Source organism: Esox lucius, chromosome 17, assembly GCF_011004845.1.
Source record: "Esox lucius isolate fEsoLuc1 chromosome 17, fEsoLuc1.pri, whole genome shotgun sequence".
NCBI lineage: Eukaryota > Metazoa > Chordata > Actinopteri > Esociformes > Esocidae > Esox > Esox lucius.
Window position 1 is genome coordinate 40,902,489 of NC_047585.1, and position 27,674 is coordinate 40,930,162.

General features: G+C 42.5%; 1 protein-coding gene across 3 annotated transcripts; it reads right to left on the reverse strand.

Moving 5' to 3' along the window:
* Nucleotides 1–27,117, reverse strand: helz2a (helicase with zinc finger 2a). Of its 3 annotated transcripts, none has more exons than XM_034287037.1 (20): nt 26,818–27,115; nt 21,698–22,710; nt 16,948–17,131; nt 14,384–14,491; nt 12,040–12,554; nt 11,286–11,924; nt 9,970–10,762; nt 9,807–9,882; nt 6,015–9,507; nt 5,829–5,911; nt 3,824–3,967; nt 3,566–3,727; nt 3,229–3,373; nt 2,999–3,115; nt 2,722–2,911; nt 2,509–2,643; nt 2,181–2,393; nt 1,945–2,101; nt 1,145–1,312; nt 1–675 (listed from the first exon to the last, which is right to left on the reverse strand). In XM_034287037.1, the coding sequence occupies exons 2-20, from the start codon at nt 22,672–22,674 to the stop codon at nt 557–559; spliced, it is 8,418 nt and encodes a 2,805-aa protein (XP_034142928.1). In that variant the 5' UTR covers nt 22,675–22,710; nt 26,818–27,115; the 3' UTR covers nt 1–556. The 3 variants fall into 3 exon arrangements, with proteins under 3 accessions (XP_034142928.1, XP_034142929.1, XP_034142930.1); XM_034287038.1 differs by having other exon boundaries at nt 26,814–27,115; XM_034287039.1 differs by lacking the exons at nt 1–675; nt 1,145–1,312 and adding an exon at nt 1,319–1,500 and having other exon boundaries at nt 26,818–27,117.
* Nucleotides 27,118–27,674: the final 557 nt, after the last annotated feature.

Here is a 27,674-nt window from a genome sequence, read left to right on the forward strand (position 1 = left end):
GACATTTCCATACTTACATTTATTCTATTAGTTTCACCCAAATATAAACTCTTGATATTCTCAAATATCTGTTGATATCCAGGAAAACATTTACCGGTAACAAAATATAAATAACAGCATACTCAGACTACACACTTGATCATTTCAATCAATGTATCAATTAATTAACCGTATAGGAAATAACTGGTCAGGATAGAGAAATTGGTCATGATGAACATGATGAAAACAATAGTAGACAACATGAAATGACAGACCCCTTAATTACACTTTCGTAAGAATGAGTGGGTATTGGTGCCCCAAAATCATGACCTTAACAATAGTAATATATACATTTCAGTATATCGGTTGCTCGTTCAGTCACTAAATTACTGACTTGGCTTGACTATTACAAATCAAATGTGTGATAACATATATTGTATGTGTGTAATGTTATGTAAACATAAATAATGTATTATTTATTTAAGCAATACAGAGGGGGTGTGCTACATGGCCAGTATACCACAGCGAAGAGCTGTTCACAGGCACCACTAATATGCTTTATCTGTGTACATTATCTTTAGTGCCTGGATCTTTGAACTTGAACTTCCTGAGCAGAATCCACCACACAGCCACACTGTTGGTAATGAATCAGAAGTCTCCTCCAAAGTGAACTGGAACCAAGCAAATCATGGTTTCCTAAAGGGGAAATGAAGGGCAACTGTAAACCACCAATAAACATGTTAGCGCCACAGAGAGTATACAGCTCCGGAAGAAATTAAGAGACCACTGCACCTTTTTCTTTCCTTTCCAAAAAAGGAAGGTTTTTAGCAAGGAAGAGAAGGGTTAAAATTAAGAGGCCACTGCAAATTGAACACTTCTGTTCCTCACTCAAAACTTTCCTTTTCAACAATTTGGATTTCTGTCACTTCAAACTGAAGACCCAAAAACAACTGGATCAGCAGCTAACGATTTAGTGTGACAGAATTAGTCTTTCGACCAATTAATGGGAAAAAGATCAGAACTGGGCAGCTTGTCCAACATTAGTATAACTGGCCGTTGCGGGGAACTGAACAAATTAGTGCTACAGTGTTGCCAATAAGGTGACCTGAGAGATATTGCATTGGCTGTGTAAAAAAATCGGCTGTGTAAAAAAACTTTTTTATACCAATAATGCACAGTCCCTCCTGAGCTCGAGTAATGCCAACATTGACTTGGTTTGGGTCTATGAGGAAGCCAAGCATCTTGGTGAGCCACGCTTTGGTAGGCTCCGTGTCTATTTCCGACTTGGGACAGGAGCGCACGGTGGACAAGATCACATAACGCCATTCACTTCCTGGAGACCAAAAGAAGGAGAATACTCTCTATTGTAATAGCAAAAACAAGAATTTATTTTATATGCACTGTGTGTTTTGTGTAAACATACTGACTGCTTGTGAAATGTGTGTGCAAAACATTATGGGCTGGGCTTGCAAAACCACAGGGCCGAAGAGAACAGGACGCTGATAGACAACAGGAAACCAGCTGATGACAATAGGGCTGTTAGATGCAGTTTCTATAACTGAGATATGTTTTGTTGACAGTGAAACCTATCTGGTTCCTGGAAGAAGGTGGCAGGACGATGTTAAAGATAGCCTATAGTTCATCAGAAACTATAATCAAAGCTGTTACACTGCAGGTTAAGATGTGTGCATGTGATTAGGGCGTATGAATTAATGAATATAAGCTGTTGTGTAACTTGCGTTTGACAGAGCAACTCTGACAAACAGGAACTGACTGGAAATGTTGATCAATAAAGACTCCTGATCTGTATCCTGTGTCTTGTCTCAACAGAAAGCAGTTTGGTGTATAAATAGTTTCCCACTACATTGAACATCCATCCAACCACCCACACACCCACCCACCATTCCATCCATCCATCCATTATACTGTACATCTTCATGTTCTCTGTGAACAATATCACAGTACCTTGGCTCTTGGTGATGGTACACACGGTAACATTCTGTATTCCATTCCTGGATAGGGTTTCATTCACCTCGGCCACCTGGGCATTGTATGGCGTCAGAATAGCTATGTCGCATGGCGCCACCCGAGCTTGCCTTATCAACAGTAAGGCGATACGGACCTGAGAAAACAAAATGTCTCACCGTTAGCATGGCACTGTGAGTTGTTAGGTCCTGGTAAATGAAGGGTCTGTGGCTCACCGATTCTTGAGCTTCCTCCACGTTTGCCTTGGAGTTTTCATTGCCCTTGTCTGTGGAGACCACAAGGCTGATCTCTTTTCCATTGACGTGTCGAAAGAGGATGGGCGTTGGATGTTTAGACTGAGTGAGCAGGACACTGGCTTTCCGATTTACTCCAGTCTTGAGAAGACCCTTGTAGAACTCCTTTGAGGGAAACTCACAAATCCGCTCATGCTGAAAGGACACAATTGCAATGAGTTCTTCCCTATATGTGACTACAAAGGTCAACGGTGAAAAAGAAACCAAGAAAATAATATGCAAAAAGAAATGATTGACTCATAGCTCATACCATTCTGTACTGTGTATCAAGCATCAGTGCCTTTTCCATGTACCGCTCAAACAGTGATTGCCTCATGCCTAACTTTGCTGCCAGATCACTGCATGTGATGGGCTGCAATTGCTTGTGATCGCCGAGTAAAACTATCTGCAAGTAGAGTAAGCAATCATGACATTCTGTCCAGACGTTTACCAAGAGGTTGATTAGTAATAGATAATTAATTACCTGTTCAGGTTTATGGGTCACAAGGGGGATGAAGGCTTCAGGTTCAGTTGCCATGGCACACTCATCAATGACAATCTGTTGCAAGTCTAACTTGGAGAAGTTGGGATTTGAGGCCGCAGTGCAAGTGCACAGAATGACATCGTGCCTCAACAACTCGTAATTCCGTGCTTTGCTCAGAATCGATTTGTAGCTAAAAGTAAATAAGGGTGTGATGAATAAGAGAAAAGTAGGTTAACATAATAGCCTCCTTTATGGTAATTTATTTATGTGAAAGTACCTTTTGATTTCCTTGTCTGTGAGCTCCTCTTCCAATTTGATTCTTTTATCAAAACAAATAATTTCACGTGAGAACGGGTTGTCCGGCGTCCGAATAAGATGATGCAATGTGATGGACCTGAAAGTAAACAAAAAATTTACACAAACCTCAACTAGAGCCTCAACTGGCCTGACGCTTATGGAAAAACCCTAAATATTCTGCACTTAACCATAGTAGAAGAAATAACTTACTGTAGGTCTCGGTTAGTTCTCTCCTCCCTGATCGACCTACGTGACAGTCTCAGTGTGCTTCCAGGGTAGGGAAACTCCAACATCTCCACCTGCTCACTGTAAACACGAAGCGGCTTCAACACCCCTCTGAGTTTAAGGAGTTGACCTTTGACAGATCCAGATGATGAGACACATGTTAGTGCAGATATAACACAGTGGAATGATTATCTGACCGCGAACGTCTGATAACGACCGAGGCCCACAAATCACGAGACAGGGTGAAACACTGTGAAATGAACTGTAGAGTGAAGCATACACTACGTGATGTAAGGAAGGGTGTGGGCAGGTAAGTTCTCACCAGCTACAACGTCCACTGATTTATTTGAGGGTCCGCAATAAAGAATACACCTTCTTTTTGAAGACGATTTATCAGCTTTAGGCCTCAGCTGGGTCTGAACTTTTTGGTTTTGCTGAAAGAACCAATATACGATGTGGACTCCAACCACTGTCTTCCCAGTCCCTAAGAATACAGTAAAATACATATTAAATGTATTATAACTAAACTGGATGGTTAGAAAGATGATCAGAGGTTTTGTAAAACACTGAAAGTGCTTACCTGGGGGCCCTTGAATGAGAGTGAATCGATTACCGAGGGCCTCTTTAATGGCTTTGGTTTGGCTGTTATTCAGATCAGGAAACTGGACGGAGGTGTGACATTTGATCTCAAACCTGGCCGTTGTCAGCTGATTAGGTACAGGTGCTGTGTGAAACAAAACCACAAAAAGTTACCATTGCTGTGTCTGTTGTGTTAAAACTCTGTAGAAATTAAACCAATAGTGAATTTACTCTTAAAGTAGTAATAAACCCAAACCATCTATGATCTACATTGGTAATAAATGGAAATATGTGACCACAATATGTGGTCGCACTGCGTTTTCTGCATTGTATGGTTATAATATGTTAGCAAGTAATATGTTCAATCTGTTAAAAGATCATGGCTTTCACCAACTTGATAGAAGTTTTATGACTAACCAGAGGTGGGGGACTCGAGTCACATGACTTGACTCGAGTCTGACTCGAGTCACAATTTTCAGGACTTGTGACTTGCTTGATTAAAGTATGAAAATGACTTGACTTTGACTTGAGAACAAGTTACTTGAGACTTGACTTGACTTGAAGTGGAAGAATCGACAATGACTTGAACTTATAATAAACAAACAGCAATCCAATTATTTTATATGTTGTGACATCAGCACCACTAATCAGCGTATGTGCCTTTAACGCTTCACAATTCAAACCGTGCCAAACATGGCAGACAGTAACGTTAGTCGAGCTCCACAATTAGTATCGTTTGGATACAAGGACTTTGAGCTGGACCGTGTGAATAAAAAAAGATTTGCCAGATGCAAAATATGCAACAATGTCAATTTCATTCGTTATTTTAAGAACCACAAGGAAAGGTAAGAAAGTAATCTCTTTATATTCAGTTTCACTAAGATCTATAACGATTAAGTTACTAATGTAATTAATTAATCTTTTGTTTGTCATAATTTGGCCTTATGTTGCGTATTATGTTTATTTATTTTTCTTGTTAGAAATGTGACCATTATCATTACTGAATACATCTGGTAAATAGATGTAAGGGAATTTGACTATAACAGTGGCATAGCCTTAATTTTAATGTTGATGGGCATCTTAAAATGAGCGGGCATGTATATTATTACACGTAGGCTATAATGTCTGTATTATATGTGGGCATTTTCAAGAGATTTGGACTGCGTGAACATGGAGGCGCCAATGTGATTACTAGCACCTATTTATTTCAAATAGTTTTTTTTTTTTTCCTGATACAGACAAGAATAATTACAGCGTAATTACATATTAGGCAGTTTTTCAGTCACAATAATTAGTTTATAAGGTTGTTATTATTAGCCCTTATTACATGGATTGGCTGAATTCCAGTGCAGAACGCGTGTTATTTCTTGAAAACAGACCGTTGCCATGAAAAACAGCGCGTTGCTATGGACGCAGCAGGATTCTAACCAGAGACGGAACGGACTATTTTCTTTAGAGGAAGCAATACAATCGTTTTTAAATCAATAAATTCCTTTTGAAATCAATATTTTGTGTCAAACTATAGATTTATTTGGTAGGTAGCCATGTAATAAGCGGGATAAGGTATAGCGAGGCGGTTGTTATAGCGAATACAACCCCTTCAAGGATGATTCAAGATCCCTCCGCTTCGTCCCCCCAAAAAATTGTACCACGGAGGAGAAAAATATTTGATTTTGAAATCGAGCTTCGCACCGAGCATACGTCAGAAACAGAGGACAGTGTGTGTGTGTGTTCATCTCTTTAGTACTGTGACTTGACTTGACTTGAAACTTATAAGGACTCGACTTGCTTAGGGTGAACCCTTGACTTGACTTGACTTGCTTGATTTATCTGAACTGTGACTTGAGACTTGACTCGAGACTTGATGGTTAAGACTTGAGACTTGCTTGGACTTGACCATGTGTGACTTGTCCCCATCTCTGTGACTAACCATTGAAACACAGAAAATGGGTGGTGGCCTATATAGTGTTGTGGTTTGAAGGACATTTTTCAATGTATCAACCTACCAAAGTTTGTCCTCTTGCCAATAGCAATGTCCTTCACAAGCTGGTTCGCCTGAGTGAGGCTGGAGATGGCAGCCTCTTTACGCCTGCAAATAAACGCATGATAAGTAATTTAACTTCAGATGTCAATCTTCTTTAGACATACATATTAAAATAAATATGAAATAGTACAAATACTGAGACACGTACACATCAGGTAGCAGCTTTGGAATCAATTCCACTGTGAATCTTGTTTTTGTCCAGAAGACCCTCTCTGGAATCTTGGCGAAAGACATGTGATTAATCTGAAAGTCAATCTGTACGTAGGAGAGTGTTTCAGCTTTCTCCTCATCGGTGACCCTAGTGGTGATTCCATGAGCAACCCAAATGAGCGATGGGATGTTGTTGAAGTCCACATGCTCACAATCACCATTTCTTTGCAATTCTGCAACATGTTGGTACCTCATGCGGACACAAAGGAAGCTGTGTCTGAGACCATACTCAATGGCCCACTGTTTCATCTTCTCCAGTGGCAACCTGAAGAATCCTCTGAGCTGTCCATTCTTCTGCTTCGGTTTCCACGTCAAAGGCACATCCTCAAGGACAACACTGTCGTTTTCTGCAACAGCATTGGAGGCCGACTCCATCTCACACAACGGTTTCCATATCTTCTGATACTCCATGTAAGTGGCATATCTTTGCTTTGACGAATAGGTGGCATACTTGGAGAAGCACTGGGTCGGGTCTTTTGAGTGCTGCAGGCAAATCTCAAACTTGTCGCGCACAATCAGCATGTGAACGACGGGTATTAACAGTCCCCGCTCTGTTTCACAACCCAGTTGCACCTCCAGGGTTTCACCTGGCTTGACTGTCAACAGCATTTCAACATAATGGCCTTGGTGCTGATTGGCTCCAACCATGGGTGCATGATGGGGCGGGCCTGTACCGAGCGGTTTTCGATGGTTGACGTGTGAGTTGATGGTCTGCAGGGATTGGAACATGCTGTCCCAGTTCTCCTCCTTCAGAGCCAACACCGTCCTCTCCCACAAGTCTGTCGGCACTGGTATCACAAACGGATTAGGACCCTGTTGTTGCAGTTCAGCATGGATGTTCTCATTTGTGATGGAGTACACTCTTTTTTTCCATTTCAGAATAACATGGTTGTCATTATTATTGTACTCTGGTTGGTCTGTTAGCTGCAGATCCCTATACATTATAGGGATTGCTTCTGGCATTGAGGATCGGGACAATGGAAAGTACACCCGTAAACCCTTTCCAACTCGGGACGCCTCAATGACAAAGGCTAGCTTTCTGGCACTTTGATCGTTCAGCTGTGATGCAAGATGCAAACAACGAGATGACCTCTCGTACCTTTTTTGCTTTTCAGATTTCTCCCCAAAACTCAGACAAGACTGTCCAATTTCCAAAGAAGTATAATTTACTTCTTTTTTTTCAAGAACTGAGTGCAAGAGCCTTTGAACCATGACATCCACATACCGACGAATGGGAGAGGAAGCCCATGTGTAACTTTCAAGTTGAAGGTCATAGTGGCCAACTCTTGATAGGTATGTTGAGTTAGAGCATAGAATGTGAGCCCTGTGGATCGTCTTCCTGAATTCAAGGATCAAAGTCAGTAGCTGGGGATGAATGTCATCAGTTGCAATCAGGTCCACAATTCTGTGGACATCTTGTTCTTGAAGTGCTGATTTAAGACTCCTCCAAATGGATGTTAACAGAGAGAATGTCTCGGGTGTCTGGACAGCTTGTCCCTGATGTTTTCCTTTCTCTTTTCGGGCTTCAAGCGTATGTTTGGACATCAAATCCCTCTGATTGTCGTCAATGTTCACAGCCTGACTGATGCAGTGACCCAAGTGGATGGACAGTGGAATCCACAAACCGTATTTTTCTTTCAGTTGACAAAGCTTCTGTGGGTCTGGCTTGTCTTGGCATCTGACTGGAGTGCAGCTAACCGTCTTTGAATCTTTGAGCAGCATTTCAGTAACAGCGTGGTTATACATGACCATCAGCTCTTCCACCATCTTATGAGAGCATCTTCTGCCAACGGTTACATCATCATCAGGTGATTTATAGAACCTGTCTTCCAGTTTCCTGTCTTTTCTGTGAATCTCAGAGAAGTGAAATGCTTTGGAAAGGCAGCCTTCCAAAGTGTCATATTGTTGGGTACTGTCAGCAGAGTTTTGGATGATATTTTCAGCATCCTCATATGACAACTTTCTATCTGACTTTATTACAGACAGTTTGAACGTCTGTGTTTTTATGCGATCGGTTTTCTTGTCAATTTCCACCATCAGTGAAATGGCATTTCGTTCACATCCAGGGTGTAGACTGAAATACTTGGTGCTCAGACAATATGGGAACATGTAAACAGGCTCTTTTTCAGGGGGATAAAATGCAGTTCCATTCTGTTGCGCATCTTTGTCCAGTTGGCTGTCCTTTGTCACAAGGCTTGCAACATCAGCAATGTGAACTCCAATCTCATAGTGCTCCCCTAAATCTCTCACACTGATTGCATCATCAAGATCCTTTGAATGTGCTGGGTCAATCGTAAAGGTTGTTAATTCTCGATAATCCTCTCGAATTTGCATATCTGTGTTCAGTTCCTTCAGAATGTTAGCATCATTCTCAACAGGAGGGTCCCTTGTCAGTTGATACTCGATGTCCAGTACTTCTAGTCCACTGTCTAAAGATGCGACTTTGGGAAGGACTTTTACAACAACTCCTAAAGGAAGTCGAAAATGTTCTCGCCACTTCAACACTTTGACAACAAAGATATTGTTTCTCTTGGATTCCTCATTTATCTTCACAAACTTCTCAATTCTCAGATCGTCCATTTTCCGTACTGCAATGTAATTTGGTTTGTCTTTCCAAAATGGTGTGTAAATTTTGGAAACGCACTTGTTTATGGGTGTCATCACTTGACGGTCATAGATATCAGCTGTACAGACAAACATCTTGGATGCATTCTGAACCTTCACCACGTCCAAGACTTTACCACTAGGGGGCTGGCACTTATTATCCAAGATCTCCACGATAACCTGATCTCCAGGAAAAGAACGACCAATGTTCTTTCTTCCTTTGATTGAAATTTTGAAGGAGGGTTCTTCAAGAGGTATGGCATAGCCCGAGTCAAACCACTCCAAAACCAAGAGGCAGTGTTTGTAGATACCCGGGTCTCTCTTCAATGCCTGAAGAGGGGCAATGTCCTGATTGGTCTTCTGAAATCCATCCAACGGATTGACAATTAAATCTCCCCGCGTGATACTAAGCAGGCCCTCAGCGGTCACAGTGACTCGAACATCTTTACCCTCATCAAGTAACTCCTTTAGTATTGGGTCATCCATGTCAGGTATCTCAGATATGGATGACTCACAGTCACTATCCTCTTCATCTACCCTGACAAATCTGGAAATCTCTCTTAATTCCCGCTTTAAGTCATCTTCAGTAAGAGTTGCACTGTGGTTTCTGATACAGTGGACAATGTAGGCTTTCCATATCCTTGAGCTTCCCCCAAAGTAGCAGAGAGCAGCACCATCTCCCACCACAATAACCTGGGACTGAGCCCTAGTCATGGCTGTGTTCAGTACGCGAGCATCATTGAAGAACTCATGACAAGGTGAGTCAGAGGAAAAGAGGCTGTCACGGGTTTGAACGGCTGTCAAGACTATTGCCCTGAACTGTTTACCTGTGTAAAGATGAAAACAAAATGGCAAAATTTTTATAGTATACATAACCCATTGCTATGCTAAGGGCAGGCCCGGCGCCAGGACGAAGTGACAAGAGGGGGCAGCTAAAAAATAATGAGGGAACTTTTTTTGGCCAATTTTTCTATACGGTATTTAAAACTTTAAATACAGAAAATACAACTGGGGTGGGGGACAGAAAATGCAACTGAGGGGGCAAAGCCCCTCTTGCTCCCTCATGGCACCAGGCCTGGCTAAATTGAAGGCTTACATAAAAAATAAGTTACAGTCAAAAATATACCTTGAACATTGGCTATATTTTCCACTGTCACTTGGCCAAGGTTTCTTCTCCGAAACTCCTTCCTGATTAGTGAAACCTATTAGCCAAAATATGAATGTCATGAAACACAATTCCAATATAGCTCTAAATGTAATAATATTGATACAGTATTAGTGAAATGTACCTGGATTCCTTCAGACAGAACACAAATTGATCTTTGATCCTGAATCCCCCATGTGTTAGGCCAATCCCTAAGTAGGCTTTGCACAATTTCAACCACACATGCAGCCTCTTCCATGTTGAACCACGACATGGATGTGTTGTCCAAGTGGGATTCTCCTCTGACATGGTGGAACCTCAGGGCGTGGCTATTCGGATGACCTGGGACATCACCAACTGCCTTGATTGCATCAGACTTGCCAACATAGAAGTTAGTGGACACAAACTCCACAATCTCTTTTGTGGAGCGATAGTTCTCGTTGAAAATTATTCTGCTTTTCAAAGCTGCACCGCTCTCTTGGGCTTGATAGTAGTGGAACAGACGGTTCAGCAAGGTGTGATTAGAGCGCTGGTCATCATCCACTGAAAAGAGCTTTGGTCCCATCTGCATGTGATCTCCAGCTAGAACCACTCGAGTTAATGGCCCTGCCAGACCAAGTGGCATCAGAGCTTCACATTCAAGCATCTGGGAGGCTTCGTCAATCAGGATGTGGGTGAAGTAGCCATCGGAGAGCTTCAGGTCATGTAGGTGCTTTGCCATTGCAGTTGTTGTTATGACCACTCTACAGGAGACCACTGCGTCTTTGTCAGGGAGGCAGAACAATTGTCCATTGTTGGAAAGATGACAGTACTGTAAGGTGATACAATCAGTAGATTTCACAGACGCTTCCTCTGCTTTTATTCTGAGAAGTTTAATTTCAAGATCTCCGGAGATGATGGACTCATGCAAATGACCGCTCACATACAAATCTGCAGAACTGAAAAAAATTATTAGTGTATAATCTTTTCCATGACTTATATTGCAGTATACTTTAGTACCAACAATAACCATTTACAATTAGTAAATTAAGAGCAACTTAGGCTGTAATTGTATACATTTAGTAATTATCGTAGTTAACACTTATACAAATAATAATTAATCAGATCACAGAGAGTTTGCATTGCAGGATAGCATCTTTTGACATTAATCTAGTTCTAGAGGCAGCTGTGATCTGAAGTCGACCAAGAGATTGGTTGCCTTAATGGACAGGGAGAACCTCACAATTCAGATGGGCTATAGGCTATGACAGGACCAGGCTATGACATTTGACCAAGGGTTAGTGCAGGGCCCAGTCCTAAACCCTATCCTTACTCAAATCCAACACTTTTTTTAAATGGCAACTTCTAAAAGGTGACTTCAGAGTTGTGGCACAAACTCAGAAAGGTCACAAAAAATACTAACGCTAGCGTCGCTCTCCACTAAATTCATGAGTTTGTCAGGGTGCTAACTGGGGCTTGTACCTGTTTGTGAGGGTGCAGATGAGTACCCTGGTGTGAGGCTGCCTTAGCAACTCTTTGGCTGCTGTAGCGAGTGTGAATGTTTTCCCTGTTCCAAATGGCCCATAAATGAGGAAAGGTGCCACACTGCCTCCATCTGTCTCTCCAACAATGAATTCCAAAGCTGCTTGTTGCCTTGCATTTAGGTTGGACTTTTGCAGGTTTTTCTTCATGGGAATAGTGCAGTTCCTGAAGTCTGGCAACACTCTCTCCGTGTCTGGAAGGAGATCGATGGCTTTGTGCATCCCACAGAACATCAGACGATTCAGTTGGAACTGAACCTCCATTTCACGTGTTTCATTTCTTTGGAGTTTCAAGTCAGTGCAGCATCTTTTCGACAGCTGCAAGTGCATTTTGTTCTCACTAGTAGCGTCTCTGAGGATTATGGCTTCGTAGACGTTGGGGCTTTGATGATCTGAAGATACTGGAGCTATGAGAGCTGATAGGATGCCTCGTCTCAGCATCAAACCCTCTGGGGTGTCTGGAGTAAGACTGTAGGTGACCGAGATGGCGCAGAAGAGTTCTCCCAGAGGAGCTATCTTCATCCCAAAGTTTTCATTGTTTAAGGTGGCTGACAAAGTCATGGTCCCTTGAAGATTAAGTCTAAAATGCAAAATGTTTGTGCTTTCAATCAAATATTATTTATAAAATGTAATATTAGAGATGATTAACTAAGAATTAAAACCATTTTACAACCAAATTGTACTGGTTCTCTTACCTTGAAACAACTTGATCTTCTGCCTGCTCCTCTGAGTACAGAAAGCTGTGCATTCTCTCTTTGTAGTTCTCATGATTCATGGGTGTGTTGCTGTCATCACAGGGTTTATACTGAAAGCTAATCTGAGGAGGCTTGTACTCATTTAGAAGCTCTTCTTGTGCCTCTGTCTTGTCCAAGCACAGAATGATGACCCTGTTCCCCTGATGCCAGCGTTCCAGATTCTGAGAAGGGAGCCCAACGTCCTCAGGTGGCTCTTCGAGGTCACACAACGGCTGCTGTCCAACTTTAACCTTGAGTTTCTGGAGGAGCACTGGCCTCATGTCAAAGTCCAACACCAACCACTGTTCGTAAAGACCCGGGTGGATGGACTCAAAGGACACAGTGATGTCATAGGTCATGTCTGAGTTACAGAAGTGTTCTCCTGTGGAGTAAGTGCAGGGCTCAAGACTGTTCCCATCCAGGGAGAAGGAGGCTCCAGGTTCCTGTTTCAGTAACGCTACATTTGCAAGTAACCTCTGCAAAGAACCATTTAACAGTTAATTAGCCAGCCACTTGGTAAAGTGAAGACAACTGTACCAGTATCTCATTTATTACATAGAATGTAAAAAGGGGATTTGTTTTAGACTGTTCAATAATTATCTCAGCTGTGCATTCATGGCCACTGAAATGAAACCTGCAAACTGACATTTTCATTTTTAAAATGTTTTAATTCATTATCAAAATGCAATCAAAGGCAATTGGATCTTATAACATGAATCCATCCGTCATGAGGTTAACACTGTGACGGTTGCTCCGTGTGGAGCTGAGTGCTTTCTCTCCCTCTCCGGTGCTCCACCTCGCCAGTGTACTAACCGCCGGTGCTCCACCTCGCCAGTGTACTAACCGCCGGTGCTCCACCTCGCCAGTGTACTAACCGCCGGTGCTCTACCTCGCCAGTGTACTAACCGCCGGTGCTCCACCTCGCCAGTGTACTAACCGCCGGTGCTCCACCTCGCCAGTGTACTAACCACCGGTGCTCCACCATCGCCAGTGTACTAACCGCCGGCTGGAGCAGATGGCAGCAGCGCACCCGTCACACCCACACAAATGTTTCAAGTTAGTCATTATGATGTCTATTTAGGCTCCTTATTTCCGCCCACACCTCACAGGTTATTGTGTCTATGTTGTTCGTGACCATGTTGTGCCGTACTTCAGATAAAGCGAAGAACATGATCCTTTGTGTCTGTGTTGTTTTGTTACCGTTTTTTGCCTCTCCATTACTCACAACCCTCGCACCTCACAAACACTCTTACAGAGTCAAATTACAGTGACTCTATAGTGTGTACCATAAACCGTGGGGTGCAAATACGGCCAGCTAAGTATTTTATGTATCAGTTAACGTTTAAGGATTAGGTTCTATGGACTCTGGAAACAGCCCCCATGCATTTATTAATTAGTACAACTTGTACTCTTAAAATGTTCACCAGAAGAGGACTGGTCACCCCTCCGAGCCTGGTTCCTTTCCACGTTTCTTCGGCCCCTTTAGGGAGTTTTTCCGACTGTGCTTCAACACTGTCGTTGCTTGCTCCTTTGGATTTAATGCTGTTTTTTTTGTAAAATTACAACTGCTGATGTAAAAAGGGCTTTATAAATAAATGTGACTGATTTTACATTTTATATGGTGCATGCAGTACACTTTGACATGGCACGTGACAGCTATTTGATGCATGCTATGCCAGGGCATGAAAACCATTAGCAGCTTTTGAAAAAGACTGTCTGGCTGAAAACGACCATTAAAAAAATTGGAGGACACAGCCCCTTTATGGGCTTAGAGCTAGAGCTAGTTCTGCTCTGTATTCATAAATTGAAGAGGTCACTGTGATCCTGCGAACAAGGTTAAAGCAGCAAAATAATTTGGCATGCCTAACACCATGTGTAAGAAACCCAGTACCCAGATTGGTTGTTTTAATGTTGCTACGGATCATTAAGATAAAGTTCAACTTTGCTCATATGTGGTAAATATTTTTGTCAACCATCACATCGCTTGTGGACATTTTACTTAAACATGGAATCAGTTATGCCCTGATCCTAACCTTAACCCAAACCTACCTAAGCCACTTCAATTACATTGCTCCTTACCGTAACCATTTTTATCGTGTACTTCAAGTGACTTTGGATTTGGGACTTAAGGGTCACCTACATGATTGAGCTGAGAAATTATTTCATTCATCCATTCAGAACAGGCCTACCTTTCGTACACGTTTAAAATGTTGCGTTGAGTATGTTAGTATCGTTGGATGAGTACATCTGCTAAATGAGTAAAATGAATAAGTACTTCACTACTCCAAGGTAATGTTTGACTCACCTCCGACTGTATCCGGAAATTCCATTTCACTGGCACTTTTTCACTTTGACAAGAAATGATCAAGTCCTTGTCACAAACGACGCTAACACCAGACACTCTGTCAGACACCTGAAGAAAGAAAGCATGATTACAAGGGCACAGAATGTTTCAGTTTGTCTTGAAAAGCTTGTAAATTTTGTATACAGTATTAAAGATGCAGTCTGGGATGTTTGCAGTTTAAAACATTGGGCAGTGTCTCAAACCCGCAAACTTCGGCTCCTTTAGAGGGGCGAGTAGTGGCTTTACCAAGGTCGCTACAATTTCATTTTAAATCTCCTGTTTTGGATTGGATATGTGATACAGGATTTATTTGTGCATCATTTAGAAACTCTATCACACCTCAGTCAGCCATGGAAATCCAAGTTTGAAAGTGACATTGTGCACAATTTTCAGGGACCTTTTCAGGCACAATTTTCAGGGACCAACAAAAAATGGTTGAGTAAAACATTTATACCATTCAACTAAGGAAAACCAAAAGAAACCTATTGGAATGTTTAGGTTCCTGTCATAAGAGGAAATACGTAAGAAAAAAAAAAATGAAGAGTATTCAAGGTATCGTTGATATTTGGAAATATCTAGGCATGTGAAACAGAACATATTCATATTTTGTAAGAGAATGTAACTTCTGGGTAAAGAGAGACCCTATGGCCACATTCCATAGCACCAAGAGCATATTTCATCTTAAAGGGCTTGTGTATATACCAGTCAAAGATTTGGACATTCAAGAAACCCCTACCCATTCAAGAAACACTTAACCCATTCACTTGAATGGCACATAGCCATTAAATCTCCATAGACAAACACTGGCAGTACAGTGGATTATATTGAAGAGCTCAGTGACTTTAAATGTGGCTCTGTCATAGGATGCCCTTTTCTTCTTGTCAAGGGTGTTATGTGGGGGATGTACAGTGGATATAAAAAGTCTACACACCCCTGTTAAAATGCCAGGTTCTCGTGATGTAAAAGAATGAGACAAAGATAAATCATGTCAGAACATTTTCTACCTTTAATGTGACCTAAAACGTGAACAATTCACTTGAAAAACAACCTAAAATCTTTGAGAAAAAATAAACAAAATAAAATCACAATAACCTGTTTGCATAAGTGTACACACCCTTAAATTAATACTTTTTTTTCACTCAGTCTATTTGTGTAGGAGTCTATTAGCATGGCACATCTTGATGTGGTAATATTTGCCCACTCTTCTTTGCAAAAGCATTCCAAATCTGTCAGATTGCGAGGACATCTCCTGTGCACAGCCCTCTTCAGATCACCCCACATATGTTGAATTGGATTCAGGTGTGGGCTCAGTCTGGGCCATTCCAAAACGTTAATCTTCTTCTGGTGAAGCCATGCTTTTGTGGATTTCGATGTGTGCTATGGGTCGTTGTTGTGCTGAAAGGTGAACGTCCTCTTCATCTTCAGCTTTCTAACGGACACCTGAAGGTTTTGTGCCAAAATTGGTGTTTTTCTTTGTAAGAAAAGGTTTCCGTCTTGCCACCCTACCCCATAGCCCATTCAAATAAAGAATACAGGAGATTGTTGTCACATGTAGCACACAGACAGTACTTGCCAGAAATTCCTACAGTTACTTTAATGTGGCTGTATGCCTCTTGGAAGCCTCCCTGACCAGTTTTCTTCTTGTATTTTCATCAATTTTGGAGGGACGTCCAGTTCTTGGTAATGTCTCTCTTCTGCCATATTTTCTCCACTTGATGATTACTGTCTTCATTGTGTTCCATGGTATATCTAATTCTTTGGAAATTCGTACCCTTCTCTTGACTGATATCTTTCAACAATGAGATCCCTCTAATGCTTTGGAAGCTATCCATGCGGACCATGGGTTTTGCTCTTAGATGCAACTAAGAAAATGTAGAATTTTATTTGTGATTAATCAGAGTCATTTTAAATGATGGCAGGTGTGTAATGACTTCTGTTTAACATGAGTTTGAATGTGATTGGTTAATTCTGAACACAGCCACATCCCCACACAGCCATGCTAATAGACTCCTACCCAAATAGACTGAGTGCTGTAATAAAATCAAAAGGTGATTCAAAAAAGTATTAGTTTAAGGGTGTGCACACTTATGCAAACAGGTTATTGTGATTTTATTTAATTTTTTCTCAAAGATGTTTTTCAATTGAATTGTTCACATTATAGGTCACATTAAAAGTGGAAAAGGTTCTGACATGATTTATCTTTGTCTCATTCTTTTACATCACAAAAACCTGGCATTTTAACAGGGGTGTGAAGCCTTTTTATATCCACTGTAGTTTCAGGCATCTCTTTAAACTAATGGCAAATTAGGTTGTTAAGTTTGTTAAAAACTACAAGGTTGTGTCCTTCTCCAATTCAAATTGAATTACTGATCTGCACCCTCACAGAGAGGTACAGACCCCAGTTAGCACCATTGTGTGTCAACCAATCCCAGTGTCAGTAAAAACTAAAAACATAATAAACTAACAAATAATTGAAACCTGATCCAGATCGTAACTGAGCGTAATTATTTTAAAAATAGACTCACAATAAGAGCTTTGTTGACACTTTCTCTGTACTCTCTCAGCAGAAGGTCCTGGTAGGAGAGTAAACCCTGCTCCTCAGCAACGATAGCTGTCTTCCGCTCAGTCTTGTCTCTGGTGCGCCACTCTTGAAGTTCAGCCACTGAGTGAGCATCCACACAGTTGCTCCCAAACTCACATGTTGAAGCCCTACAGATACATTCAATTGCTATTATTGTGTTTGAATTTTAACGACTGTCATTATGAATCCAGTGGATATCAACATACAAAATTTACATTTGATTAATTCAGCAGAAGCTAATATTCAGAGCTATTTATAGTTAATTTATTCATAATGAATGGAGGGCGATAAAAAAAAGGTGCTGTGTGGTTTAATTCAGACACATCTGTTGCTTTTCATAATAAAGGAGGGGTGTGGTTTAAGCTTAGGACATATCTGTTGCTGTTCGTAATAAAGGTGAGTTGTGGTTCAATGCAAGGAAAACAAGTCTGGTCTGACTAGCTTTTAGGCCTGTTAGAATTCAGCCATTATGAATAGTGATGAAATAATATAGAACTTGTGTAAAATTGAGGGAGAAGTTCACTCAGTTTCAGTGGAAATTTGTAGCGCCTATGTCGTCCGTTGAACGTTCCGTTATCTTCTCATTGTAAAGATGATTGATAGCTAGCCTTTACATTAAAGGGCGAATAATAGTAACTTTCGTAACTCCAGTTCTATGAGTGGAGCGTCGCCCATAGGGGCTTCGCTCTTATTGGTTTACCCCTCTGCCAATAGGCAGTCACAATTTCTTTTTATATGGAAATCACTCCTCTCATGGCCATCAGCCCCATGGCTATAAAAGAGGGTCTCACACCCTGCTCAGTCTCCCGAAATACCTTTCTTCACGAGAAAAGCAGTCAGAGACCGGTCAGGGCATGAACCCTATGGGCGATGCTCCACTCACAGAACTGGAGTTACGAAAGTAACTATCGTTCTAATTCGTGAAGCTTTGCCCATAGGGGCTTTGCTCCTATTGGTTTAGGGCAAAGCGAACGAGCCCAAGATCTACTCCCTGCTGGTCACCAACCTCACCAACGAGACAGGTGTCCAACAGGACAGCTCAGGCACGGAATACCAACCATGTCACTGAGCCGCTTCCATCCCGCTTAGCCACTGGCACATACGTTTGCACACTGATAAACAGCCCCAAGCAAATGCATACAAGGCCCCAACCCATCCGGTACATCCTCAATCAGTAAAAACTTAATTGGAGAATCCGAGGCCAGCCCAAATAACATGCCGGGACCCGGACATGGCGCACAAGCAGACGTTCAAGCACACACAATGCGAAAGTCCAACCAAAAAAGCTGCACAGGCATACCGGAGCACCAGACGGAACCATGTCAAATGCACCGATCCTGCCATTCAATGACCATAACTCACACTCCAGCCTCGGCCACACTGAGCACAGAGTGAGCCAGCGTACCCGCGGCCATGTCACGCAAGTAAAACCGGACAAAAGGCGAAGTCGTCCCCCAAGATGCCGCAGCACAGATATCCTCCACCCCCATGCGTTGAGTGTGCCCCAAACCCCCTAGGTGTAGGAGTGCCATGTGACACGTAGGCCAGATCAATCGCCTCACACAACCAGTGAGACAGACGTCACCGTTGATGGCAAGACAGCCAGGCTGCGTCGACAGCACACAAAGGTCGCTGCCCCGCTTAGCAGATGTCAGTGCCAACAAGAGTACTGTCTTAAGGATAGCATCTTCAACGGTATCTGATCAATAGGTTCGAACGGTGCGTCGCACAGCGCCTCCAGAACCAAAGCCAAATCCCACTGCGGCAACGTCCGCCTGGCCACCGGCCGTAGATGGCGGGACCCAGCCAGAAAATCTTTCACCAAGGGATGACTAAAGACAGACACTCCATTGAACCCTTCATGACACGCCGAGATCACACACGCGTACACCTTGAGCGTGCCAGGGGATCTTTGCTGATCAAATAGACATTTTCAGGAATGGACACTGCCCATGTCACAACAAAGGGGGGTCAACCCCGTGTCCTCGCACCAGCGGGCAAAGATCCTCCAACGGCCAGCATAGCTAGCCGACGTGGAGGCCGCCCTCGCAACCTGAATGGTCGCGACAACCTCCTCGGACAGTCTTCGCCGCAGCAGCCTGGCCCTCACAGGAGCCCTGGCCTGTAATGGCTGGCCCAACACAAGGAACCCCCTAATCGAGCCGTTCGCCTGTGTCAATGCCCCGTGGCGGTAAGGGATCGGCCATGGCGTTTCCCACCGCCATCTGAGCCGCCTCCGCAAACCACAGGGCACCCGGGCGAAAAGGAGCGATCAGGATGAACGACAGACCCTCCGTCCGCACCCGAGACATGACAGGGAGAATACACTGGAGAGGGGGAAAAGCTTACAGCAGTACTGTCAGCCATAGCCGGTGAGCCAACGCATCCATGCCCAATGGTGGCCTGTCTTGCGCACGAAGAGAAAACTACAGAGGGCAGTGCGCGTCCTCCCGGGACGTGAACAGATCCACCTGTGCCTTCCCAAAATGTCTCCAGACCTCGACAACAATGTTGGGATGAAGATGCCACTCGTTGTGCCGAGGATCTTCCCGAGACAGCAAGTCCGCGCCCACATTGAGCTTTCCGGGAATGTGAAGAGCCCTCAGAGACCTGAAGTGAACCTGCGCCCACTCCCAGATTTGCAGATGGAGGGGTAGATACCTGACCCCGCCCTGCCTGTTTACGTACGCAACAGCCGTGCGATTCTCTGACCATACCAACACGTCCTGACCCTAACTTCCTGTGGTGAGGTAGTATTTGGACATGGAAGTAAGCATCCTTCAAATCGATGCTTACGCAAAAATCCCCGGGGTGCAAGCACTCCAAGAGGCGTTTCGTTGTCAGCATGCCTCTTCGACATGCATTTGTTCAAAATGCGAAGCTCAGAGACTGAGGGCAGGAAGACCGCTCATCAAACCTACCCGGACATGCAACAACCGTCTGCAATGAAGGCTCACTCACTGATAATTAAGGTGCACACACAGCTTTCTTTATCAACACAGAGGAGCTCCCCACCAAACGGACCCCCCCCCAAAAAAAGTCAGGTACAGCGCTTCTTGAACAGAGGGACCTTCCGGCCTCCCTCGTTCTGCCGGCAGGTAGGAGGAGGAGGAGGGAACGGCCTCGGTGGGCGAGGCTCCCTCCCCTCATGCTGCACCAGTCGAGCCGCATCCAGGTTCCGATGCGCCCGTAGACCTGGCACGGCAATGTTGAGGACGGCGACCCAGCCGACCCCCAGGTCTCCGTGAACCTGAAGCCTCAGGGAGGGCAGCGGATGCTGAAGAAGAAGCAGGAACCAGCAGAAGGGGACCCAGCTGGATACGCTCCTCCTCCCTGGCGCACCCGCGTCCAAAGGGCGGCCTCAAAGAGACCCTTCCTCCGGCGCGGGCACCAGCAACGGAATGCGCAGGTGCCGGGCAGCAGCAGAGATGGCAATGAAGAAGTCCTCCTTCACCGCAAGGGGGTCAACGCTCCTGTCCTTCGGGGAGGCGACCTCCTCCTCATCCTCCGAGGAGGAAGAGTCCAAACAACTCTGCACCCCCTCAGCCGAGCGGGGGAGAACAGTTCTGGAGGTGGGCGGAGCCGTAGCCGGGCCGGTCACCTCTCCCTCTGACTCCAACTCCTCCTGAAAGGAGTCCTCCTCGGAGAGGAGAGATAGGACATCAGCGAAAGGGACCTCCTCTGCAAAGTACGTCAGCCTGTCCATCCTCACCTGTGAAGGGAGGAGGGCGCAGGTGGTGCACACAGCCAAATCTCGTGAAGAACTGTGAGACCCATTTTGCAGATGGCCATGAAAGGTGTGATTTGCATATTTACATTTGCAGTGACTGCCTATTGGCAGAGGGGTAAACCAATAGGAGCGAAGCCCCTATGGGCAAAGCTTCAAGAAGTAGAACGTCCCGTTATCTTCTCATTGCAAAGATGGTTGTTAGCTAGCCTATACATTAAAGGGTGAACATCCCGTTATCTTCTCAGTGTAAAGATGGTTGTTAGCTAGCCTATACATTAAAGGGTGAACATCCCGTTATCTTCTCACTGTAAAGATGGTTGTTAGCTAGCCTGTACATTAAAGAGTGAACATCCCGTTATCTTCTCAGTGTAAAGATGGTTGTTAGCTAGCCTATACATTAAAGGGTGTTTCTACCTGGCACAGATCATGTCTCCACAAGAACCCAGGCCACTGAGAAACTTGTGTATTAAGCTTGATTGAAAAGCCAAATGTGATAACTATGTAACTACACTATTGGATTGTAATGGGAATCCAGCCAAAATCCTGAAAACCGTAAACAATCAATCCACCACTCCGCCAAAGCAGAGTATTTTAAAATGCATAATTGCAATGTTATTTCCAATATTTTATTATACATTTTATATTTGTATGTTTGGTATCTTGTTTTTAAGGATTGCTTTAATACAGGGTGCAACTTAAAACGAGACATATTTTGATTTCCCTGTTTAAGATGTTAAGTTAGCTAGATGGAACAACCAAACTAAATGTTAATAAGCAAAATGTGAATTAACTTCGCACAGGAGACACAAATCGTGCTTTTAAAAAACAACATGATCTGAAACAGACACTTGGAATATCTCTTGCATTTAACAAATTTCATTGTGCTTATCTATGTGTACTTTGTTGTTGCTATCATAGGCCTACTGTGACGTGCCTAATTTGTCATTGAACAGGTGTCACGTACCTTTCACATAATTTATAAGCTTTGTTCATTTGAGGAGGGTCTCGACACTTCCACTCCGTCTTTGTCACATTGTTAAAGTCATTGGTCCTGTTGATGTGATCCATCGTGTTGAGGTGGTTCTGGAAACATCCCCATGATGTAAAAGATGCATTGCAGACTTTGCAGTCATGGGTTCGATGCGAAGGACTGACCAACAACCTCTGCGTTCGCTGGACCTCCCTAAGCAGCTCGGACCGAGCTAACCCCTGTTCTTCGGCTGTCCACACGGCCATCTCCACTGTATTGTGCGCAAACCAACAACGATGGGCGCCGTGGATGCATTTCTCACCCTTCTTAATAAACCTACAGTACTGCCAAGACTGGGGCTTAATGAATGGCAGGACAGGCAGCGGCCTGACCTCCTCGTACGATGGGGTCTTTTGGGTGTCACATTGACGAAGAACTAGAGTCGCCCTCCAAGGATGTTTATGTCTGGAATTACACCTGGAGTTGGAGGCCCTGACAAAGATCTCTCGTGGACTGAGGTGGAAGCATGTTTCACAGAGCTCCATGAAGGTGCCTGGAAACTTACGTTGAATACTGTCTTTGGGGCTGAGAGATTTTACTAAAGGTGGAGGTCCCCTTCCTTTTTTTAACCAGCTGAGAAGTAGAGGACTCTCTGTATGCTTCAGGAAATTCCACGCTGCGGCCTCTTCAGAACTTCTCGCAAAGGAACAGCCATTTCTGTGCTGCGTGCAACCTTGTCCCTCAGTGTAGTGCAAGCACTTTGCATACCTCTCAGGTCTGGGGAACAACGGCGGCTGAGATACAACCCTCCATTTCTCTGTGCTGTCTTTCTTCCTGGCCAACAATATAGCCATTGTACAGTCATGGTTCTGGATGTTGTTGAGAGAATAGGTGATCTCGGATTCCTGTTTGCAGCACAGATTACAGCCAAGATACAGATTGTGTGGCTCAAATAAGTTGTTTACCTCCATCTTCCGATTAAGTTGGAGGATCAACCCTTATATGTTCTGAAATTAAAAGAAAAAACATTAGATTTTTCCACATAGACCAAGGTAATTTAACTTGACTGAAAACACAATTATTTAATTACTGAAACATTCAGAGGATATTCTTTTTAAGATTATTTTTAGCAAATGCTCCTGCCTCTCAGAGTTGACATTTGACCTTTCCCAAACCCAATTGTAGTGTGACTAATTATTCATGCATATCCTAAATTAGCCTAGGGAAAGTGTCCCATGGTGATATTCTCAGGGTTTCCACTGGTCATGGAATTTCTGGAATATCATGGTATTTTAAAAAGAATATTCCAGACATGGAAAGTCTAGGGATTTTATAATCCCCAGACTATAATATCAGGGAATTTTGTAGCATGTTTAAATTTTAGTTTTCTATTCATCAAAATGTATTTTCCTGCCAGTATTCTTCTTTATATGGGTTGTTTCACGCATTTCCTGTATTGTGTATTGTTATGGTTAGGCTACTTAATATTTCAGCATCCATTTATCCCCTGGTCATAATGTTAAGGCTGATCAGTTTAAGCAGTGTTTAATCATGTTTAAGCAGTGAAAACTTAGTTTTGTACCAAAAATATCTGTGAACTAGTAAATAAAGGTTTTTGTCTGCTCAGTACTCTGCACAAAGGCTGCTTGTTTTTCCGTTCATTATAAATCATGGAAATTAATCTTTTTAGTCAGTGAATTTTTCAGTGAAAAATCAGGGAATTTGACAATTAACTTAGAGCGAGAACACTGTATTCTAACACTAGTATGTCATCTAAAAATCAATGAAAAATGTATCACAGCAGTCAAACGTTATCAGTCGGAATATTGTAGTATTGCACAGTGCAAATTTCTGTCACAGGTCCAGCTAACATTGATGTCTGGCCACAGATGCTAGTGACTCATTGAGATAAAAGGATCTCATCAGCTTCTACTTTTTCTACTCCCTCTGGGTACAGTAGTTCCTATTCTAGTGCAGGTCTCTCTGTTTATTTTGTTCAGACACTTCTGAAATGTAGCTATATTAAAATAAAAAACTAGGTGAATTTGTTTGGTTGAGAGTGGCCTTTTATTGTAGCCAGCCTAAGGCACACCTGTGCAATAATCATGCTGTCTAATCAGCATCTTGATATGCCACACCTGTGAGGTGGATGGATTATCTTGGCAAAGAAGAAGTGTTCACTAACACAGATTTAGACAGGTTTGTGAACAATATTTGAGAGAAATAGGCCTTTTGTGTACATAGAGAAAGTCTTAGATCTTTGAGTTCAGCTAATGATAAATGGGGAGAAAAACATAAGTGTTGCGTTTATCAATCAATCAATCAAATGTATTTATAAAGCCCTTTTTACAACAGCAGTTGTCATAAAGTGCTTTTACAGAAACACCCGGCCTTAAACCCCAAGGAGCAAACAACAGTAGTGTTGAATTTCAGTGGCTAGGAAAAACTCCCTAAGAAGGCCAAATTTTAGGAAGAAACTTAGAGAGTTCCCAGGCTCAGAGGGGTGACCAGTCCTCTTCTGGCTGTGCCGGGTGAGATATTGAGAGTCCAATTGGAATAATTAATAAATGCATGTGGGCTAAATCCAGAGTGTATTTAAATTTAGACTAGGTCAGAATTATGACCAGATGGACAAGGACAGGTACAGCAACGGGGGGCCCCCAAACCAGGTTCTCCTCAGGTGTGGACCAGGACCTCATGTCCTCCTAAAGTTTAAAACGGGAGGAGACTGGGAACATTCTGAAAATGCATTCCTCATATCAACAACGATTTATAGTGTAGAAGGAGAACTTAGTGGGGAAGGAGAACTGACCCAATCCCCCAGCACCATAGTATAGCAGCGTAAGACCTTGGAACTGAGATCATTTTGTTCAGTGTAGTTACTTTTTCTTATCAAGCCTTCTTGTACTAGTTTCATTTTTATGGATGTCCTTGGATCACATGATTGTGATTAATTGTTACACAACTGGCCTGGCTTTCCCAGTCAAACAGTATGAGAATAATATTAAACTACATAACTGTTCCCAGCAAAGGTATTTCATTTGGGAAAAATAAGGATATCTTATACAGAAACAAATCCATATTTCTGGAGAATTCTTTCAATACTATTCTAATGGTGTTTGAACTTTTTGGACTGCTACTTTACTATAAGCACCTTAGCTTAGGTTCTACGAGTCTCTGGAACTCAGGTCGGAAAACCAGTCTTTTAAAAGATTTTCCCTCATTTTGTGTTTTGTTGATGGTGGTGGAGAGCGCTGTCTAACATGTCTGTCTTAAATAGGTGTTCACTTGGGTTGAGATCTGGTGACTGCGAAGGCCATAGCATATAATTCACATTATTTTCATACTGATCAAACCATTTAGTGACCCCTTGTGCCTTGTGGATGGGGGCAGTTTTGTCCGGGAAGAGACCCAATAATGAATCCTCTTAGAGCTTTTCCTCTCGGCATCTTGATCCAAAATCAAGATCAACTGGGCCTGCTGAGCTTTCTTATACAAGCAACAGAGCCAGATAGGATTGCATAACTAATTGCATAATTGTGTCATGCAGTACACCTTCATGGAAGCATCTGCATTCGTTATGTCCCACCACTAATTTATTCAGATGTTTCCTTTAATTTGTCACCCGTCTGTTATGGAATATTTTATTAGCATAACCTATTTTCTTAGCATAACCTGATATAAAATAGATATAACAACTATATATTACTCATGTAATCGTTTGCATAGTCAACTAGGTGTAAACTGATAAAACATTTAACCAGGCCACTTGAATCTAAGAGCTCATATTATTTTTTTATACTGTCTTCCACATTTGCTTGATTAACAAGAGAGAGGCTAAACAACAACGTTGAGTTTGTGTGTGTGTGTGTGTGTGTGTGTGTGTGTGTGAAGGACCACAGGTGCATCCTGTCTGTACTCCTGCTCCTTTCTCCTACTGCTATTCTCATGGTCTCCAGAACCTTTGTCTGCTGTAACCACTGGGGGGTCAACTTGGCCTTGTGCTTAGGGTCATTGTCGTGCTGGAAAGTCCAAGAGCGTCCCATGTGTAGATTTTGTGCAGAATAATGCAAATTGTCTACCAGTATTTTCTGATAACAAGCTGCATTCATCTTGACATCAATTTTCACAAGATTCCCCATGACTTTAGAGCTCACACACCTCCCAAAACATCAAAGCAACCGTCTTTTTCCAGAGCAGCCTGTATTTCTCCTGAGGTTACCTGTGGGTTTTTCTTTGTCTCCCGAACAATTCTTCTGTCAGTTTTGGAAGAAATCTTTCTTGGTCAACCTGACCTTGACCTTGGTATAAAGAGATCCCTCAATTTTCCACTTCTTAATAAGTGATTGAACAGTACTGACTGGCATTTGCAAGGCTTTGGATATCTTTTCACATCCTTCTCCATCTTTATAGTGATTTATACAATATACCACCTTCCTGACGGATTATTTTAGATTAAAGGGACATTATTGTAATCACAACACGAATTAATGTATTGATTGCAGTCACTAACCACTAAAACCAAAAATAGGTTTTGTCTTTCTTTTCGAAATACACAACAACATTGAAGCAGAATGAAAAGGGGAAGTACACCAGCCGCTTGAAGTTTCGTTTTCACATCAACAAAATGAATGCGTGATTTCGCAAATACAAAAAGTGGTCTCATTCTCACGTAAACAGGTTCCAAATTAAAACAACGTTTTAAAGTGCAGAGGGACCCACACCCAGGTACCAACGCTCGCGGTTGCAAATTGACCAACTCCTTAAAGGTTACACCATAGGTCTCCCTATTTCACTGGGTACAAGGGTTATGGTAGTGGTAGACAACTTTAGTATAGACAAGTTATGAACTTACAGGCACCATTACATTTTCTGTATCGAAAAGTAAGAAAATAGCATTAATTGGCAGTAATTCGTCACAATAGTCGTTGGTTATGTCTATATTCTTATGACAACATACAGGTCTAGTAACAGGATACTGAATGTAATTTCCAATTAATAAACATGTCTTTGGCTAGACATAATCAAACCACCTGTGTCTATCTTAATGGTTCTTAACTTTAGAGCCCGCTTTAATTAAGCATCAACATAATTAACAGTATATACATACTTGCCTCTTAGACGATCGAGCTGTTTTCCTGTACAAAAAATGTATAAGCTGATGATAATTTGCGACAATTTGTAGTCTGAATCATATGATCCTCTTCCGTGGTCTATCCGACACTAAACCTCCCCAGCAACAATTACCACAATACCGCAACCACATTCAGTTTCCGTTTTTTACAGAAATGAAACCTAAAACATGACTTACAGGAAAACGAAATTGTTGCGATATTTGTTTTTAGACCTGACTAATGACTTGACAAATAAAGCTTTATTAAACAGAACGGGATGCGTGCATCGAAACATGTGATATACAAATCTATTAGGCATACATTACGTACACGCTATACCCAGACTGTAATACAAATAAAGTCAGCACGGTAAAATGGTGATGTCATCCAAAACAAATCTTTAGAAAATATTTAACCATTCCACAACCACATTTTCAAGCTTGACAAAATGTTATGGTTTTCAATATCATAAAAAAAAAAAATTGTTTGTATTTACAGATATTTATAAAACATGTTAAACTGACGTGTTCTTCCCAGCTAACAATTTTCCGTTGTCACAATGTTGTTACGACGTCATCTGGTCGCTAACATGTCGTAGCAGCGTAGTATTTCTAAGGTTGTCGGTTGGTAATGGCGAATCCCAGGCATCCTATCCAGTTGACCATTCTTTGCCCTTTTCCTCTTACATTTTCTTTATTCGTAAGTACAGCTAGAAAAGGTACAGCTAAGTTCATATCTGCCCAGGCAACTTCTTGACCGTTTTCTCCAACCTTGTGTTTACCTGCTCCAACTGTTCCATGAAATCTTAAATGTCCACTACACATTTCAGCAGGGTTCTACATCGATGTTTAGTTTTA